General features: G+C 56.2%; 1 protein-coding gene across 5 annotated transcripts in view; it reads right to left on the reverse strand.

The window, feature by feature from the left end:
* Positions 1 to 1,746: 1,746 nt before the first annotated feature.
* DDC (dopa decarboxylase) overlaps positions 1,747 to 19,260 on the reverse strand; it is a 74,358-nt gene continuing 56,844 nt past the window's right edge. For 4 of the 5 annotated variants that reach the window (XM_025449412.3, XM_025449411.3, XM_025449414.3 and 1 more), the window contains exons 10-15: positions 16,092 to 16,168; positions 11,814 to 11,833; positions 7,755 to 7,853; positions 6,093 to 6,209; positions 2,773 to 2,985; positions 1,747 to 2,132 (exon numbers count right to left, since the gene is read on the reverse strand). In XM_025449412.3, the coding sequence (XP_025305197.1) occupies positions 2,785 to 2,985; positions 6,093 to 6,209; positions 7,755 to 7,853; positions 11,814 to 11,833; positions 16,092 to 16,168 (514 nt within the window). In that variant the 3' untranslated portion in view covers positions 1,747 to 2,132; positions 2,773 to 2,784. The remainder of the gene's footprint in view (positions 2,133 to 2,772; positions 2,986 to 6,092; positions 6,210 to 7,754; positions 7,854 to 11,813; positions 11,834 to 16,091; positions 16,169 to 19,260) is intronic. The other variant, XM_025449409.3, reaches the window with a different exon arrangement.

Consider the following 19,260-nt stretch of genomic DNA (forward strand, 5'->3'; position numbering starts at 1 on the left):
CCAGACTGCCTGGGTTCCAGTCCTAGCTCAGTCACCAGTTGGCAGTGCGACCTTGGGACAAGTCACTAGACCTCTTGAAAAGTCCCCTTGACAAACCCTATTTTCTCATCTGTAAAATGGGAGTAAACACTGAGAATTTTAAAAGAAGCATAAAGTTAATATTTTAAAAATATTGATAACAAAAAAAAAATAAAAAAAAATAAAAATATTGATAACAGTGCCTCGCATTGATCACATGCATGTGCGTGTTGAATACGCCGGGAGGCAGGGCTTCTTGCTGTTTCCAGGCGAGGTGGTTTGCGGCCTGATTGCTCTTGTCTCAGAGATGCCTTAAGAGATCGGGAGGTGGGGTGAACTGCGCTGCTTTACCTAGAAACCGGCCGGAAGTCAGACCAGCTTTCATCTCTGCTGGGCCTCCATTTAAGCGGATGTCTGAGAATCTCCACCAGAAAGATCCAGCCAGGCCCAGAGAGGGGAGCCCCTCCGCCACTCAGCTGGCTTCCTGTCTGTGCCCGGCTCCCAGCAGCAGCCCTGTTGTCACCTGCTGTCCAGGCTCCGACCTGGGACTCAATCCACCGTCATCAACCCTAAGTATGCTTATGGATGGGGCCGGGTGGGCAGCTCCACGAAAGCCGGGAGCTGGCATCGTGACTTTGGAGGCTCCTTTTGGAGACCCTGAAGCAATCTTAGCTCAAGAGCACACTCAGGTGCAAACCATCTCATTGCAGAACAGAGACACCTCGGCCTCAACTCAATGACCTGAGGGCTCAACAGCCCTTATCATGAGGTCCCAGTAGTCCCAGTGGCACATCCACGTCCTCGTGCCTTGATGGATGGTGGGTCTGGTTTACTGATGGGCGAGAACGAACGGCCTTATGTGTAAGACGGGGAACTATGAGGCATCTGATATACTTCCAGATTCCGGAAAAACAGATAATTTCATTACAGTTAGCAATCAGAGGTCTTTGAAATTCCAATAGACGTATCAATAGCCCGAGGACCTTTTCTAAGAGTGCTTTGCTTTCAACAGTTAAATGGTCTCTAAAGGACAAGAACTCATCTGGGGATGAAAATTCAAGTATGTTTCCACCAGCAAAAGTCATTTCAAACAAAGATGGGCTATTTGAGGAAATATTGTGTCTTATCAGTATTTATGTTCACAAGAGCACTCCTGTGGTTTGTCAGTCCCAAGGCCAGAGGACAGATGAACCGATTACTGGTCCTGGGATGAGGAGACCAAGGCCCCAAAAGTTAGTCTTTCCATCACACCAGTAGAACTCAGTCCGTGGTTGTGTCCTGGTTCTGAGTTTATTTCTTCTAGAGTTGGCGTCATCTCTAAGTAAAACTCAACATCTAGGTGATGTTGCTAACCACCTAGAACAGTCCCTGACAGACACCAGGCACTCCACAAACACTTGTGGGCGCAGGGATTGACATTTTAAAGTATCCAAGGATGGGTGCACCTGGGTGGCTCTGGTTAAGTCTCTGCCTTCGGCTCAGGTCATGATCTCGGGGTCCTGGGATCGAGCCCCACGTCGGGCTCCCTGCTCAGCGAGGCGCCCGCGTCTCCCTCTCCCGCTCCCCCTACTTGTGCTCCCTCTCTTGCTCTCAGATGAATAAATAAAATAATATTTAAAATATCCAAGGATGCCATATCTTGGCTGTTCTGAAAGGCTAAGTCCGCATCGCAACCACCCATTGGGCACAACCTAGAACAAAAGGATGCTCACCAGGCACAGTCACTGCTGCGCTTCAAATTGTTTATTAAGCATTGAGCCACATGAGAGAACAATGGAAAGACCACAGGTATAATCTCAAGTCCCACAGTCCTAGAATATCCTGGAAAATATTTCAGTAAACCTCTCCCACCGAGACATCGAGAGCATGATTTCTTAATCAACAAAAGTCACAAGTGAATAATGAATAAAAGCTACATGCACTGGGATTAAGTTTTCAGACAGCAAGTAATGTTTCTTCATTGGTAAGAGAGTGAGCACACATGAGCACAAGCTCCAGGAGAATGTCACAGGGAGAAGCGTGACGCCGCAGGCGGGCGTGGGTCCCTGGAGCCACAACGTTGACTGTCTTCTCGTTCCATGATGTCAGGTACGCTTCTTTTCAACGTTTGAGCTCTACGGCGGAAAAAAATACGCATGAACATATGGCTACATCCCCCCCCGCCGCCACCAAGAAATGAAAGAATTGGTATTTTGGATGCGTCTCACTAGAATGGAGAGAGAGAACGTGCCCTTCCTCCTCCACCGAGTTGGATGGAACCGTGCCTCGTAGATGCATGTGAAGCGTCAGAGACGAGGTCGGTGGCCAAGCTGGCCTCCCTTGGACACATTTTATCAGTGTCAGCTGGATTCTGTGCCCCATGAAATGGGGAGAATTCCTTCTTTCCCTCAGAATTATGACCGCGTGCATTTGATCTGATAATCTCAGGTCATGATCCAGGGTCCTGGGATCGAGTCCTGCATCAGGCTCCCTACTCAATGGGTGGGGAGCGGCGGTGGGGGGGTCTGCTTCTCCCTCTGCTGCTACTAGTGCTCGTGCTTTCTCGCTCTCTCCCCCTCTCAAATAAATAAATAAAATCTTAAAAAAAAAAAAAGAAAAAAGAAGACAAAGTAAAAACGTGTCTAAGTTCCTAAAAGATCATGACAGCATGTGGGTTCTACCTCCCTGGGTGGAAATCCCGGCCCAGGCAGCCATGGAGGCAGCGCCGGGGGCAGATTGGGGGCAGAGACGAGGACAGGGCCGGGGACAGCGTACCTCAGTCGGGCTCTAGTCCCTGGGGGTGGCCAGGAGGCTGGTGGCCAGCTGAGCGACGTGCTTCCAGGCCAGCTGCACGTGGGCAGATTCCACGGTGCGGGCGCAGATGGCAAAGCGCAGCACGAACTTGTCTCTGAGGTGACAGGGAACCAGGTGGATTTTTTTGGCGCTGTTGATTCTTTCCAGGAGCTCCTCGTTCAGCCTGTTGGAACCCTGCAGAGACGGAGAGACAGTCCCAAGGACTCCGACCTCGACCGGCCTCCGAGGATGGCTGGCATCCGGCGACACTGCCGCACATCCACTAGACGACGGGCCGCCTTACCACTTGCCTTTCATTTCCCAGGGTGAGGAATTCAGCTAAGTGAGAGTTACGTGGCCGTGGGAGACCACAGCCCCGCCCTACGGGCTCTCCACGGTCCAATGACGGACCAAGGATGACCCTTCCCCGGGCCAGGCTTTGTAAGGAAAACAGAGCTCCCTAGGCACGTGATCTACAAGCTGATGCGCTTCAGTGACCGAACTGGGGCTCCGGAGGCAGCCGCTGCCAGGATCGCTCCCAAACAGAGAGAAGAGACAGGAAGCACAGCCAACCTTGAACCTGGGCAAGCCGCCCGTGAACTGTGGCACCAAGGGGCCATCGGCAACCCCCCGGGGACAAGGAGCAGCCCAGCGAGCCGGGGCGGGCACCCTGCGGGACACCGCTGCTCTCATGCACCTGCCTCCCCTGCCCCAGCGCTCTTCTGCTTCCAGGAGGTGCCTCCCCCCATCTCATCATCACACGTGAAGGAGGATGGGAGTGGGGCCTCACCTCCCTGCTCTGTGGCCCTCACGGGGCTCGTGCATTTGCCTTTTCGTTCTGTCTTGAGAGTCGAGAAGCAGGGAGAACAGAGGGCGAAGAATGGTCCGGTTCCGCTCAGGCGCACACTAGCCGACGCCGAGGCCACCCATGAACCCAGCAGACCCTCCCCACCGCCAGCTGCGGGCCTCCGTGGGGCACCTACGGGGCCCAGTGCAGGACCTGGGCCAGGTCTAGACACAGCCTGTCCTGCCCAAGGATGATGCTAGGGAAGGAACAACACGTGCGCTTTACCAGGAAGACCCAGGCCAGAGCAAACAGGAGTAAGGCGGACAGTGGAGACATCAAAAACACATTATTTAGGGAAAATGTGCCTGCCGTTTTCAAGTGGGTGAGGTGAGGTATGTCTTCTATTAAGTGGAGAAAGAAGCCAAGCAGAGAAAACAGTAGAAGAGAAGGGGAGGGGGAGGGAGGGGAGGACGGGGAGGGAGGGGGAGGGAGGGGAGGACGGGGAGGGAGGGGGACCCCAGTGTGCATCTGAAGCCCCGGGTGGTGCAGAGGACAGAAGTCCCCCTGGAGCAGGACGGCACGGGAGATAGGGACGGCGGACGCACAGGGAAGCAGGAACACGGCCCGCGTGCTTCGATGTGCTTCCTTGAGAAGACACGGGGGTCGGTGGCACGGAAGCCCCCTGGCCGCTGGGCACTCCGGAGCCGGGGGGGGGGGGGGGGGGGGGGGGGGGGGGGTGGGGGGGGGGGTGGGGGGACTCGCCGCACCGCACCGCACGGACAGAAGGGGTCGGGCAGGTCGGGGGCACGGAGGCTGGCGTGGTGGGGGAGGACGATGAGGGCCTCAGGTCGCGGTGGTGGCCGCACGACCCCACACTTATGCCGAGCCCCACACGGGTGCAGCTGACCCCCGCGGACCCCACAGGGACCGCACGGATCGCTGTACACACGGGTTTCTTTCGATAAATCCGGCGCAGCTCAGCAAGCGTGTTTTCTCTTCCTAGTGATTTTCTTCCTAACGGTCTCCCTTCTGTGGCTCGCTTTGCTGTAGGAACGCGGCGAACACACGGAGCACACACGACCGGCGAGCCTCCGCCGTGCACGGGCGAGGCTTCTGGTCCGCAGTCTGGGGGCGAGTCCCACACGGATGCCAGCTTCGCAGGGGTCAGCGCCCCTCGCCCCCCACCTGGGCTTTACATGGACGCAGTGTGCGGTGTGTGCGTGACTAAAGAGTGAAAGTCCTGCGCGAACACTGGTGAGTCAAAGCAAAACGAAACGTCTCTTCCCCTGCAAACGCATCGAAGCCCGCCGCCAACACCAGGGACAACTGAGCCGTGGCCCGTGCTCTGGGGACCCGGGGACCTGGCCGCTGGGAGCCAGTGCTCCGAGGCCTCCCCCGTCTTCTGCACGTGGGTTCTCACCGCCCACCGTGCACCTGCACGGAGCTCACGGCCCCCTCACCGAGCCCTGTGTCTCTGAAGAGTCCAGGCTTTCTTGTGCCTGCTTCTCTCTGTCTCTCTCTTTAAGGATTTTATGTATTCATGAGAGACACACAGAGGCAGAGACACAGGCAGAGGGAGAAGCAGGCTCCATGCAGGGAGCCCGACGTAGGATTTGATCCGGGGACCCCGGGGTCACGCCCTGAGCCAAAGGCAGGTGCTGCACCGCTGAGCCCCCCAGGCGCCCCTCTCGTGCCTGGTCCTCCTTACCCCCTAGGAGCTCCAGGAATCAGTGACGGGGAGGATAGGGTCAGCGGGAGGCCACATTTGGATGACAGCACGTTGACCTGCAGCAGGCCTAGTCCTCCTCCCCTTGCTGACCTCCCGCATGGAAACATGGAGCCAGTGGAAAAGGCAGGTGGCAGCGCCCACGGCCAGCTCAGCTGCACAGGCCAGCGCCAGGCCCCCCTCCAGCCTCCCTCCCACAGGTAGATTGATAAGGGGCCTGTGTGCACAGCCTCTTTCGAGGACCTTCCAGAAACGTGGTCATGATCCCCAGCAGACACGGCTTGTGCCGTCCACCCTCTGGGCCAGCTCCCCCCCACCCCACGTGCACACACACACACACACACACACACACACTCATGAGTAGGGCAGCAGGACAACAGACCAGCATTTCTCAACCCCTGCACACACCCGGCCACCTGGAGGGGCCTGTGAAGACACTGGGGTCCGCAGGTCGGGGCTGGGGCCGGGGCCGGGGCTGGGGCTGGTCTGGGGGTGACCCCCCAGTTAGTGAGCCTGTGTACAGGTTACGGCTCAGAGCATCGCAGTGGCAGCCGTGTGGATGGAGAAACCGGGGAACATTCTAGGACCAAAGGTCTACACACGCAAGAAGTCTCAGCTCCGTGGAGGAGGGGCAGCAGGGCCTGGACCCAGGGACCCCAGGCGGCAAAATGCCTGGTGACTTCTGAGGTTCTGGGGAGCCAGCGTGCTGCTCTGAGCACCCAGGTGATGCATGATCCTCCCTCCCCGCCCGCCCATCAAAGGGAACGGGGACTAAAGCCACAAACCTACCTTTAGCCGGAAACAGACCAGCCCCAGGGTGACTTCCGTGCAGATTTCAAAGCGGGGATCCTGTTGCACCAAACGCTCAAACTCGTGAGCCAGCCGGACGTGCTGCAAAGGGGAGAACTGCCGCCTGAGTTCCCCAGGGCGGCGCAGCTCGGGACTCAGCCACCTAGAGACACTTCCTGGGCCGCGGCCGCAGCTCAGGGATGTGCTCCCAGCCATCTCCGCCGAGTGCTTGTCGCCCACACACGGGCTGCTCGCACTCAGGGCAGGACGACGCTCGCCATCCCGACGGGAGGACTGTGGGGTCTTCAGAAAAACCCCAACTAACGTTTTCTTCTGTGCGGCAGACCCTTGAATCCCACCAAAACAACCCGTTAGCACTTTAGAACGAAGGTCGGGAAGAGGGACCCTCTTCCCTTGCACCCCTGCAGCCCTTGCACCCACAGAGAAGGACAGCACCTGTCACATTCGACACACGCCTTCGTCTCACTGAATTCCCCACCTCACTTGGCTCTGCGGGGTTCACGGAGCCCCATAGGGGATTCAAATAGGATGTGAACTGAGAACAAGCCCGCGGGGCCTGCGCACCTGCTGCACACTCCGCACCTCTGGACCCCCGAGCGAGTGTGGCCGGGACCCAAACCGCCCTCAAGGGCCGCTCCGGGCAGAGGAATAGGTCTGGGGCCACTAGAGGGCAGCAGAGACTGTGCTGGCAGGCGCCCCCCCCCCCCCCCCCCCCCCGCCCCCCAGCAAGGGTCCAGAGGAGCCCCACCTGCTAAGGGACCGGCTTTGAGCATCCCCTCCCTCCCCGCGAGGCCGGGTGTGGAGTGTTTTCACAGGAAGCCTTGATCACACCCAGGGGGCCCTGAGCTTAAATCATCTGGCCAGTTAAAGCCCTTCTCCTCCTTCCCCAGAGCTGAATCCTCACTGTATTCGAGGACATGTTCTGAACTCACGCGCGCAGTCCTGCCTCATCCCCCAGAGACCACGGGCGTCCCCGCTCCCACGAAGCCCAAGAACCTCTGTCCATCAAGATGGGGTTGGGGCTGAGGATGGATGCTGGCATGGGAGGGAAGCGCTGGGACCCAGCAGCCTGCTGCAGCCAGCTAAAGGGGGGTCTTGGGGGGGGGGCAGCATATACTCTGGCCTCAGTTTCCTCAATTGTTAAAAAAGAAAAAAAAAGGCAGGGTGGTGGGTCCTGAAGTGGTTCTCCCTCTGTAGGCTTGTCACAGAGGCCTGGTTCGCTCAGCCAAACAGGTCGCCGGGACCCACCTGGAGGGTCCAAGACCACACGCGTGCCGCTGCTCAGGGGCGCACCGGGCACCCCGGGGCTAGGAGCTAGCCATCCCCAGCCACCTGGAGACCCTCCCAGGCTGGCAGTGCTTGGAGCAGAGCGTACTGGGTTCTCCCCACCGCTCCACCACTGTTGCCTGGACCTGCCACGGGCAGACGTGGCGACAGGACGGGCTGTCGGGGGTGTTGGCTCCGCAGCCTCCGGGGACCTGACGGCCCTGGTCCCCACGGGCGTGTGCAGGTCTGTCATCCTGCACCGACTGCCCACCCTCAGGAGTCCGAGCTAGCTGGCCGAGCCAGACACCGTCCTTCATTTCTAAGCTCCTACGGAAGTCCCCATGTGACCCCCAGAAGTGATGAACGCACAGTCACCTTGCGGATGTAGGCCTGCAGCCCCTTGACTCCGTACATCCTAAAAACAAACCACATCTTCAAGGAGCGGAATCTCCGGCCCAGGGGCAGCTGCCAGTGCTGGAAGAGAACAGAACACTCTGTGTCAGGGAGCAACGTACCGAGAGCTGCTCTCCTCCGGCTCACCGGGCACCTCTTGCCCTTGGAGGAGCAAACCCCCTGGAGGTCCCCTGGCCCGTCCCCTGCCGCCCGTGCCGATGCAAAGCCGACCGTGCGGTGAGCAGCGCCTGCAGCTGGAGCCTCTCTGTGCAAAGCTCCGAGACAAGGGAGGACGGACAGGTTGCTCCTGGGGAGGCACGGTGTCCCCTGAGCAGATGCCGGTGGGGCTCACTGACCGGCGGGGGCAGCGGAGTGGGGCCGGTTGCTCCATCCGTCCGTCTGTCCACGGGAAGGAGGAAGGACCAAGCCGACACCCACACCTTCCACCCCGCAGGCTCCCTGGGACGTCTTGGCACCCTTTCCTAGAGCAAGAGTGACTCTCCCTGCCCTGCTCGCAGTGACCTGCAAGACGGTCACTAGAAAACACAACCGCAGGGTGCCGGGGGCGGGGGGGTCCGTCCATGAAGCGTCTGCCTTCGGCTCAGGTCATGAGCTCAGGGTTCTGGGATCGAATCCCGCATTGGCTCCCTGCTCAACGAGGATCTGCTTCTCCCTCTGCTTCTCCCCTTGCTTGTGCGTGTGTGCTCTCTCTCCTTCTCTCTCAAATAAATAAAATCATAAAAAAAGAGAAAAGAAAAGCCCAACATGTTGGTCTTCAAATAGTCTCTCTTTAGCTTGTCCCGTTTGTCAGCTGGCTGGCACTCTACCGGCTGTGGGGGCCTCCATGGTGGCAAAGGTGCTGAAGCCAGCAAGAAGGGACACAGAGGGGAGGAAGGACAAGGGGGCATCTGGCATGAGAAAGCGAGGGCACTTCTCTGTGACTCCCAAGAGCCCCGTCCTGGACTTGCAAAGATGCCCAGGGCAACGCAGTCTCCCTTCCCGCTCCCTGGACCTCCCTGCAGGGCACAGCTCGCAGACGGGGCTGGCGAGTGCAGGGCCGCGGCGGGAGGGGGTTAGGCCTGGACCCTCCCGCAGGGCTCGGGGGGCACGGCTCCCCCGTAGCCCGGGGCAGGCAGGTGTCAAGCCCTGCGCTGGTCGCACCCACGGCCGAGCCACTTTCTGAACTTGGGGCTCCCAGCAAGGATTTCACGGGAGGCTCTCGAGTGGGAGAGAAGTGGGGGCCCGATATTGACACTCAGGCATCTGACATGGTGTCGCTCGGGGTCCCCCAGGCGCTGGGCCCGGTGGGGTCACAGGTCATACCACTGTCTTCTTAGCGCTGTGAGAAGAGGCCAGGGGGACGGACACGTTCGGTGCCACGGTGTCCCCTGCAGACACACGGCCGGCCTACCCTGCACTGTGTCTGCAGGCTGCTGGGGGGTCGTCAGTAAAAACGGAACCAACACGCCTTTTCGGAAAATCGGAAGGAAGATCCTTCACCGTCCCCGCTAACTGACCAGTAGGCGGTAAAGCCATCGTCTCCTGCCTTTGTTGCGCGCCGATGCTGCGTTCTAGAACCTTTCGTCACCAAGCTGACAGCTGCGCATCCCAGTGAGGTCTACGTCTAACATGGGGATGCACAGCAGGGCGAAGCTAACCTCTCCGTCCTGGAGTAGCAGGTGCTCACAGGTGAATCGAGCGCTCATTCACATGTGCCCCTAAAGTGCTGTCATGACCTGAGCCCAGGACGGGATGGAGGTAGGTGCCCCCAGAGCAGAAATGCCCCGTGCACTCAGCTCCCCGTGCACACAGCCCGGATGCACAGAGGGGACGGGACTCCGGGTCCTTGCTGTTCCAACCCCCGCCCCTCGCCCACCCCATGCCGCTCGGTGGAATATTCCGACCACTGTGCTGATACAGCAGGAGGAAGGTCCGTTCCACCGTCCTGCACGGGCCGCCTGGAAGGATCTCGCACGCAGAAGCCCGCTCCAGGTTTCTGGGACACAGCGGAGCCATTTCTGGGTGCTTTCCCTCCACAACTGAAAAATTCTAAACCCTGTCTTCGGCACGTCCTGTACACCGTCCCGCTCGCGAGAAGCCACCAACGAGGACCGGGAGGCGCACTTCCCTCACCAAAGGGCCTTGGGAGGCTCAGAGTGAGAGCTTCTGACTTAAGTCCTTGGTTCTCTTTTAACCGTGTTCCACAGATTCCTTGACTTCGCTGACCCTGTGTCTCCGCGTCTGTGAAACGGGGATCAGCGTCCCCACTTTGCCCAGGACCACGTGCATCGTTGGCAAACGACACCACGTTTCCACCGCCGGCCTGCCGCCACGGGCAGACGCAGTATGAACCGCCTTCGCCGACGTGTTCCCAGCTCCCTCCTCAAGGTGCTGACGCTGCCCTCAGGCCCCGTGCCTCCTGCCAGCGCAGTACTCACCCCTCGAACCCCCCACTTCCCCAACTAGCCTGGGAGACGCCCAGAATCCCAGTGTCTCCTCCGCAGCCCCAGGGCGGTGGCCACCTCAGGCTGGGCTCCCAATGTCTTTGAACAAAATGATGATGATGTCAATCATATTCTTTTTTCTTGGTCTGCTGAGCCTGGCCCCGGGGCATTTGCCCAGAATTCACTCTAAAGGAAGAGCCTGGGTGCCGGGGCATTTGCCTGGAATTTGCTCTAAAGGAAGAAGCCATGAGAGAGTTCGAGAGGCGTCTATAAGCGCATCGAAAAGGAAAGATGTCCCTACATCGGAGCTAAGACAGCAGTAAAACTGCCAGAAAATACAGTCTGGGTCCCCATAGGGCTGTGGCATGGGGAGAGGGTCAGGGGAGGCCGGGAACACTTGTGCCTTTGATGAGGGAACCAAGGAACAGCACTCATAGGTCAAGACTGGTGCTCCAGGACCTTTGCATGGCCAGGGCCCAGCACAGGCTCCCACTGACCTGTGTGGTCTTTCCTGGTGGGACGCCCTGCGTTTGCCCCATGGGACCTCTCCTACTTCATGGAGATGGTATTCCAAGGGCTAACTTATGGGCATCAGCTCTTCGAAAATTCTCTACTCCAAAACAATTTTCCCCATCCTTCTAACTTGATCCTCCATAAATTTCACTGTTTATTCATTAATCGTGAAATATCTGCTAAGGATACACTAGGTGCCATCCCCTGGCATTGCTGGGAAGGGGCAGCGAAGCGCACAACGATCCAGGAGGACCTCCCAGGCCAGGTGGATGTGGGTGAGGCTGGCTGCCGCGGCGCTGCACACCTGCCTGGATACGGGTCTTTGAAGAACAGCGGGTGGACCAACCTAAGACTGTCCACACGTGACACGCAGCTCACAAGCCGCCGGCGCTGAGGCCTCGTTATCATAAAGCATTAGATGTGGCATAAGGAGACGCTGAAGTCCAGGGGACGGGCTGAGGAGTTGGGACACGGGGACGTTTCCCTTGGGCCGGAAAGGGCCATCAGAGAGGAGCAACACATTTGAGGTCTGTCTCAGAACGGCCGCCCACGGCACTGTGCGGAACGGCCATCCTGGCCCGTGTGGCCACCTGGGCCCCGTGCCCCTCGGGAGCCTGGGGGTCCAGGAAGGAGTGGGGGGCCTCACTCACCTCTGAGCGGCTGCCAGCGCCACACACGGCCCCCGGCTGAGAACGGGGCCTGCTGTCGGAGCACCCCTGAGGTCTCTGGCCCTGCTCCCTAGGGCCCTGCAGGCGCCGGCCCCAGGCACACAGCAGCTTCGCACAGCACGGGGCCACGGGTCCAAGCGCAGCGCCCACCCCGACAGGAACCTGGGCGCAGAACTTCCTGCCTCCGTCCCAAAGGGCGGGCAAGATGACTCCCCCCTGACCCGACACCCAGAGTCGCTGGGCTCAGCAGAGCTGTCCGCGGCCTGGCTTGCTTAGCTACCTAGGACCTAGGTAGACGCGGTCCTCCAGGGCGTCCCTGACCCCGAGGGGCATGGAGCCCACGACAGCTCCCAGTGCTGCCTTCACACCTGTGGTTACCTGAGACCTGGACTCAGCGAGCGAGATCTCCCACTTACCCTGTAGTCGGTGATGAGCCCTGCAAAAGAGAAAGGAACAAACAAAAAGAAGCCATTAGACACATTGGTCAATTGCATGCCTAATCCTCCTCATTTTCAAGATCAATTTCTTGTTTTGTTTTAAAAAAAAAAAATTATTTATTTAATCATGAGAGACACAGAGAGAGAGAGAGGCAGAGACAGAGGCAGAGGGAGAAGCAGGCTCCATGCAGGGAGCCCGAGGTGGGACTCCATCCTGGGTCTCCAGGATCATGCCCTGGGCTGAAGGCGGTGCTAAATCGCTGAGCCACCCAGGGATCCCCAAGATCGATTTCTTGTGCCCCCCCCCATTATCTCCTCCATGAGACCATGGAGGGCAGGGGCTGGGTGTTCTCCTTGGCACTTCCCAAGGTCACGGATCCACGGGGTTTTCCAGTACAAAGTGGAAATGCTGGTCGACGAGGGGCTTTCTATGCTTCCACAAGCACAACATCTGAGCTCTCTTCTCTTGCCCACTAGTAACTTGGTGTTCAGCTCCTGAAGACCTCATCGTGCACTCATTCGTGCGTGGGAAGGTGAACTGGTGACATACAGAGTGATTAGACCATAAGATAAGCACCCGGCTGTGGAGGGGCGTCTGTGTCTGCATCCCTGGATCTCAGCCCAGAGCCCGGCACGGGGCAGACGCTGGTGAGCAACCACTGGAGCCGAGTCATCACCCTGGATTCAGATGGCTTCGTTGTGGTCACAGAAAAGGCGGGTTTGCGTTCGGTCTCCCCTTGCACCTAACGCAGCGAAGCCAAGGATTTTGGTGGACAGAAACTCTCACCAGTGGGAGTCGCCCCGGGGTGACCTCAGGCAAGCAGTAGCCTGGGAATTGGGAACATGCGCGGCAGTCCTGTTTTGAACATCTGATCCTCCAGTGTAGGTCCAGACGGGACACGCTGCGGCGCACTGGTGTCCCCGCTTCTGCAGCAGGAGCAACGGTAGCCTGGCCGCAGCAAGCCCAGGCTGCAGGCAGCTGGGACAAGCGCCACCCAGCACCCCCACCCCCACCCCCGCCAAGACTGCTCTTCAGTGATTCTACAGATGGGTCTACATTCCACGTATAAGGAAACCTAAAGTTGTTGCTTATCACCGGCTCTTTGACTCTCCTCTGGAGACAACAGGTGTTCTCCCAATTAGGTCGTAAAATGGTGGCGATGGGAAAACGTGGGGGGCCATCCTGCAAGGCTCCGCCTCCTGGTTTTATGAGGGACCCTGAGACCGAAGCCCGGAGTCGCACAGCCCTTGGCAACTCCCAGCCCCTGCCCTCTGCACCGTATGAAACACACTGTGAAGCAGATGTCCCCAGCAGGGTCACCGGCAGTGACCCAACAGCGAGGCACGCACGCCAGCAGAAATGAAAGAGCCGCGGCCCAAAGTATGCGTGGCATGTAATGAGCACCCGGCAAGGGTCTGCTCGGAACCCAGATGACATCGTGCATGAAGGCGCATGAAGGACCCTCCTTTGTTCACATCACACGCAGAGTGCAGAACCGAGGCAGGGACGTGCTGGCACGGCAGCCGCTCCCACGATGCTGCCCAAAGGCTGCCGCCGGTCACCATCCCCCGAGTCCAGCAGTGTTCCAGCAGCAGCACGACCGGATCCGAGGCTCCGGGGGGGACAGAGAGACAACAGGCAGGAAACCAGTGGGTGAGACGGCTGCGTGGCCAGACTCACGTGCCATGAAGGGTATCGGCTCCAGCGGAGAGATCTGGGAAGACCTCATGGAGGGGGAGGCTTTCGCCCTGGACCCAGTGTCAGAGGCATCCTAAGGACACCCACGCAGGAATACCCGCTGCTGCGGCCTCGCGAGCTGAGTGCACGGCATAAGGGGCCACAGGGCAGTTCCTTTTTTTTAAATTAATTAATTAATTAATTGATTAATTTAATTTTAATTTTAATTTTAATTTTTTTTCCACAGGGCAATTCTGACAGGCTTTTTAAATAGTTAATAAGGAGGCTTTTATTATCACATAGAAAGGTTTAAAAAAAAAACAAATCCTTGGGGACACCTGGGGGGGCTCAGCGGTTGAGCATCTGCCTTCAGCCCAGGGCGTGACCCCGGGGTCCTGGGATCGAGTCCCACATCAGGCTTCTTCTTGCAGGGAGCCTGCTTCTCCCTCTGCCTGGGTCTCTCATGAATAAATAACATCTTAAAAAAAAAAACACACAAACAAACCCTGTAAAACATAGTTTTCATTTCAAGGAGCACAAGGCTTAGTGGCGGCACCAGGGCTAAATCCGTGCAGATAAATATGCCCTTACATCCATTGGCCATAAAAGCTGAAAGTTGATTTTTGGTGATCTACTTGTTAAACACAAAATGGGCCCCTGTTTTCGTGGACTTATAGAAGTTTGTGGTCTTTTATTTTTTTAGGAGAAAAATACAAATCACTAATATTTCTCATCTCTAACAGCCATAGCAAATATTTCAATAGGAAACAGCTTTTCTATAAAAGCAGTGTAAAATACATTTTTGTGTGCCTTGAGCCATAAGCCGTCCTCAGATGGCCCTCACTTAAATTCATTCCAAGAATCACTTCAAGGTTTAAGAGGCAACGCTTTGCTTTCTGTCACGACTGCAAAGATTTTTATTATCCAAACATGAAATACATTTTTTTTTGTAACATAAGAGCTTGGCAGTTGGCTCAGAATTTCACATTGTTTCCTGCCAATTCTGTTTTTAAAAACTAGACCTTATTTTTTAGGGCAGCTTTAGGTCCTGAGAAAATCTGAGCAAGCGTAGCTGGGGGGGGGGTGGTGTCTGTGAACACCCACCGGGATGAGCATCTGCGCCACACCTGAGAACAACGCTTAAATAGTTCTGAGTTCGTTTTCAAAACCTTAAAAATATAGAGGGAATTCAGAAATAATTACACCTTCTGGCTGTAAGTACTATTCATGTTTGGAAATGTTCATTTCGTGCTTTTCAAAAGAAAAAAAAATCTTTTGTATTGCTGGGATCATTCTTCGAAATATCCAATTCTTATTTCTTTGGTAAGAATCCCAGAATCTCAACCCAGGTGGTGGAGTCAGTGAAGCATCTGCCTTCAGCTCAGGTCACGATCCCGGGGTCCTGGGATCGAGCCCCACGTCGGGCTCCCAGCTCAGCGGGGCGTCTGCTTCTCCCTCTCCCTCTGCTGCTCCCCCTGCTTATGCTCTCTTTCTCTCTCTCAAATAAACAAATAAAATCTTTAAGAAAAAAAAAATTCACAGAAATGTCCATGTCTCCCCCCTCCGCGCCCCCCCGAGCCTGGCCTGTACTAACTTATGATCGGGCGTGTGGCTGTGGCCTAGGGCAGTAGCCACAGGAAACGGGCTATTTGGCATCTTCTAGGAAGTGCTGCAGCATCTCCGTGTGCCAGGGAGCATCGTGCTCCTCACCAGGACTTGCGCACCTGGCCACGTCCCCTCTCCACCCCGGTCATCGAGAAGCTCACAGCCAGAGCGCAGGCCTGGGGATGGCTTGGGTCCCACCGCAGGTGCAGGCACAGAAGGCAGGTCTACAAACCCAACGGGGGAGATGCTGATCCTGCCCCGTGTCATCGGGGCTTCCTTGGCTCCCCTAACCCCCAGCCCCACTCCACGTCCCCCGGAGGTGTTGGTACAAGCGGATGCAGCTCTCGGGGAGACAGTGGGGCAGTCATACTTTTATTTTTTTTATTTTTATTTTTTATATAAATTTATTTTTTATTGGTGTTCAATTTGCCAACATACAGAATAACACCCAGTGCTCATCTCGTCAAGTGTCCCCCTCAGGGCCCATCACCCAGTCACCCCCACCCCCCGCCCTCCTCCCCTTCCACCACCCCTAGTTCGTTTCCCAGAGTCAGGAGTCTTCATGCTCTGTCTCCCTTTCTGATATTTCCCACTCATTTTTCTCCTTTCCCCTTTATTCCCTTTCACTATTTTTTATATTCCCCAAATGAATGAGACCATATAATGTTTGTCCTTCTCCGATTGGCAGTCATACTTTTAAAGGTCCTACACAGGAGGTGTCCACACCGGTGTTGAAAGCTGTGTGGTGCCCTCCGGCCCCCGGGGCCCCCTCCCAGCCCCCGCACTGAGCATCGAGGCAGACCGGGGCCCCATCAGCACCCCACCCCTGCCTCTACCCCCATCCCCGCCCCAGAGAAGTGGCTCCCAGGGGTTGGTCCGTGTGGACGCCAACTTTCCCCTCTGGCTTCTGGCAGAAATGCAGCTCCAAGGAACACAAAACCAGAACATCGCAGAAAGCAAGGACGCCAGCGTACCTGAGTCCTGATGGTTGTGCTTTAGGTAGAGAGGGTCCAGTTTAAAGGCTCCTATCAGGTCCGTCCTCTTTTTCACCCTGGTTTGAGAGAACAAATGGTGGGGTTTAGCGAGGAAGCCCGGTGGAAGGGCCCCCGTGGCTTCCCTCCTGGTCCTTCTTCCAGCTGGCTCAGCGCAGACACACCTGCTCTGGCACCTGGACCCTGCTCTGTCAGGGTGTCTGTCAACTGAGCGCCCGCCATCCCCAGCCCCGCCACAGCACAGCGCTCATCTCCAGGACTCCGAGCACTCCAGGGGGCCGTCTAATGAAAAATAAATATTTGCTTTTCATCCCTGGTTCCTGGCACAGGGCAACTGAAACCCTTGGAATCTCTGGAGGAATAAGAATGGCTCTTGTAGGCCAATGAGGTGACAGGTGGCTGGGGCCCCCTGGGAGCTTCAGGATGGGGGCTGGTTGCCAGGAAAACCAAGTAGAGTTGAGGGTGGGACTCTGAGCCCTACAGCTTCAATCTCTGGGGAACCAGGGGGGAGGGGGAAGGACTGAGATTGAGTTAATGCCCGATGGCCAACGAGCCAATCCATCATACCTGTGTTGTGAAGGACAGTGATGCTCAACACATCAATGTGCTGGTACGGAGTCGTGCCTGGAGGACAGGGGAGCTCTGTGCCCTCCACCCACACCCCTTACCTTGTCCTACCCATCTCTTCCTCATTTGTTTCCTTTATAATAAATAAATCGGTAAATGGGCTGCCTGGGTGGTGTAGTCTGTTAAGCATCTGACTCTTGGTTTCAGCGCAGGCTACAACCTCAGGGTCCAGGGACGGAGCCCCGCATCAGGCTCCACACTCAGCACAGAGTCCACTTCAGATTCTCTCCCTTTCTCTCTGCCCCTCCCACTCGTGCTCTCTCTTTCTCTCTCAAATAAATAAACAAACCTTAAAAGAATTAAAAATAAGTCGGTAAGTAAGACAGGTGCCTTCCTGAGTGCAAGGAGCTATTCTGGCAAATTAGCAAATCTGAAGGCGTAGGGCGTTCGTGGAACCCCCAGCTTCACAGCAAATTGGACAGAAGTCGGGTACCCTTGGACACACGACGTGTAACTGCCCTGTGGGAAAGAGCCCGACTACCTGTGGGGTCTGTGCTAACTCCAGGTGGAATCCCTCTCTGGGACACCCAGGTGGTTTCTGAAGAGCTGGTGACCTGGTGTCGGGAGAGGAAACCCAGCAGGTGAGCACTTATGCCCTCTGAGGTCCAGGCCTGGCCCCGGCACTGATGAGCATCACGAGTGTGTGTGGGACGAGCAGGAGCTACAGGTGAGAAGGTGGCCCTCCTGCGAGCCGCCCTCAGACTCCGCAGGCAGTGATGGTCCCGGAGAACTCAGGTCACAACTCACACTTGAGCCAGGATTCGAGGCCTGAGCTCTATGATAATCACCTCTCCGCCTCATTTGGCCAGCAGGGACAGCACCTCCAAGCAATTTTATGGCAAATAGACTATCCTAGGGGCAAACTGGAGAAGAAATGTCAGCCTGACGGTAGCTGAGGCTTGAAAGCAAATATCACGTGAGTGAGTCTCAGAAAGACGGAGCCAGGGCGCGTGATTTAGCACGGCAGGAAGCGGCTCACCGGCGAGGAGGCAGGAGCCAGGGGTCAGACTTACTGAGGAAAGGTGATGCAAGTATTATTTCTACAAAGGGCTAAAGGGCAGACCCTGTCAGGGAGCAGTCCTGAGGGGTCTGCATGCCTTGAGCCTGTGCAGCAAGTCGCGTCACACCTGACCTTGTGCCTGCGTGGGCCGGGGTGGCGGGGCTCCACCGGAGTGCTCTGTGCTCAAGCCTCGGGGAGGACAGCAAGACGGAGGGGGGTACAAGCACTTCTGGCTCACGGTAGGACTCTGTCCCTCACAAACCAAGGTCACGCCCCCCTTCCCACTGAGGCCAGCGAGGACCTGGGAGCGTTGGTCTCTGGAATCAGAACATTCGCACGGTGCTGGAGCCCGCGTAGCCGAGAGCGGAAGAACGCGGCCGCCTCGCCGCTGATGAGCCGGACCAGCACACGCTCCAGACGCTTTCCTGAGCGACGGTCTTGTGCTGTACCGAAGTCTACACCGTCCTTAACTCAACCTGCAGGACTGTGTGGGGCCCACAGGATGAGGGCTCGTGCTGCATCCCGGGGCCAGCAACAGAGAAAAGCATCCAAGATGCGAAAGGGCACCAGGACCAAAGTGCAAGGAACCCACACCGAGACTCAGAAAACTGAGCACTGGTTGCTTATGATGCAGGTTCCAGTATCAAGTCTTATCACAAGTGGGGTGATGGACAATCTCCCCGAGGCACTGAACTTCGAAAGGAATCCAGTTTAACAGAAGTGTGCCAACGCTTTAAAAACTCCTTTGATTAAAAAAAAAAAAAAAGACTCCTTTGATAAAATTTAATTTTATGGGGCCCCTGGGTGGCTCCGTGGATGAGCGTCTGCCTTTGGCTCAGGGCATGACCCCGGCGTCCTGGGATCGAGTCCTGCACGGGCTCCCTGCGTGGAGCCTGCGTCTCCCTCTGCCTGGGTCTCTGCCTCTCTCTCTCTATCTCTCTATCTCTCTGTCTCTGTCTCTCTCTCTCTCTCTCTCTCTCTCTGTGTGTCTCTTGGGAATAAAAACGACTTTTAAAAAATTTTTAATTTTATTTGGAAAAAGACATCAAGCCTCTTTTTAAAGGGGCTTTTTCAAACACGCCCTTGGCGTATGTGGAATGTGAGGCTTTCTGTGGAGAAAATTTGATGTTAAACAGACACTGAGGTCTGAGCAGAGTGGCTCACATTTACATACAAAAGATTCAAAATACCCAATGAGCAATAAAAAAACTTATGAACGGAATAATGAAATCATTACGAAACATGTTTACTATGCCTATAACGACTGCAAGTTTTCGAAACTCCAATTATCTTGTCCATTTCAATATTTAGAGAAAATAACCAATATGTTTACTTTAAATTACAGACTAACCATTGGTAAAATTTCATTACACAAAAGAGAGGCTCATTTGATTTTAAGGAATACAAAACAGCTAGTGAGAGCTACAACAAAAAAAAAAGAAAGAAAGAAAAAAAGAAAGAAAGAAAAGAAAAGAAAAGAAGAGAAAAGAGAAAAGAAGAAAAGAAAAGAAAAGAAAAGAAAAG

This window comes from Canis lupus, chromosome 18 (genome assembly GCF_003254725.2).
Source record: "Canis lupus dingo isolate Sandy chromosome 18, ASM325472v2, whole genome shotgun sequence".
NCBI lineage: Eukaryota > Metazoa > Chordata > Mammalia > Carnivora > Canidae > Canis > Canis lupus.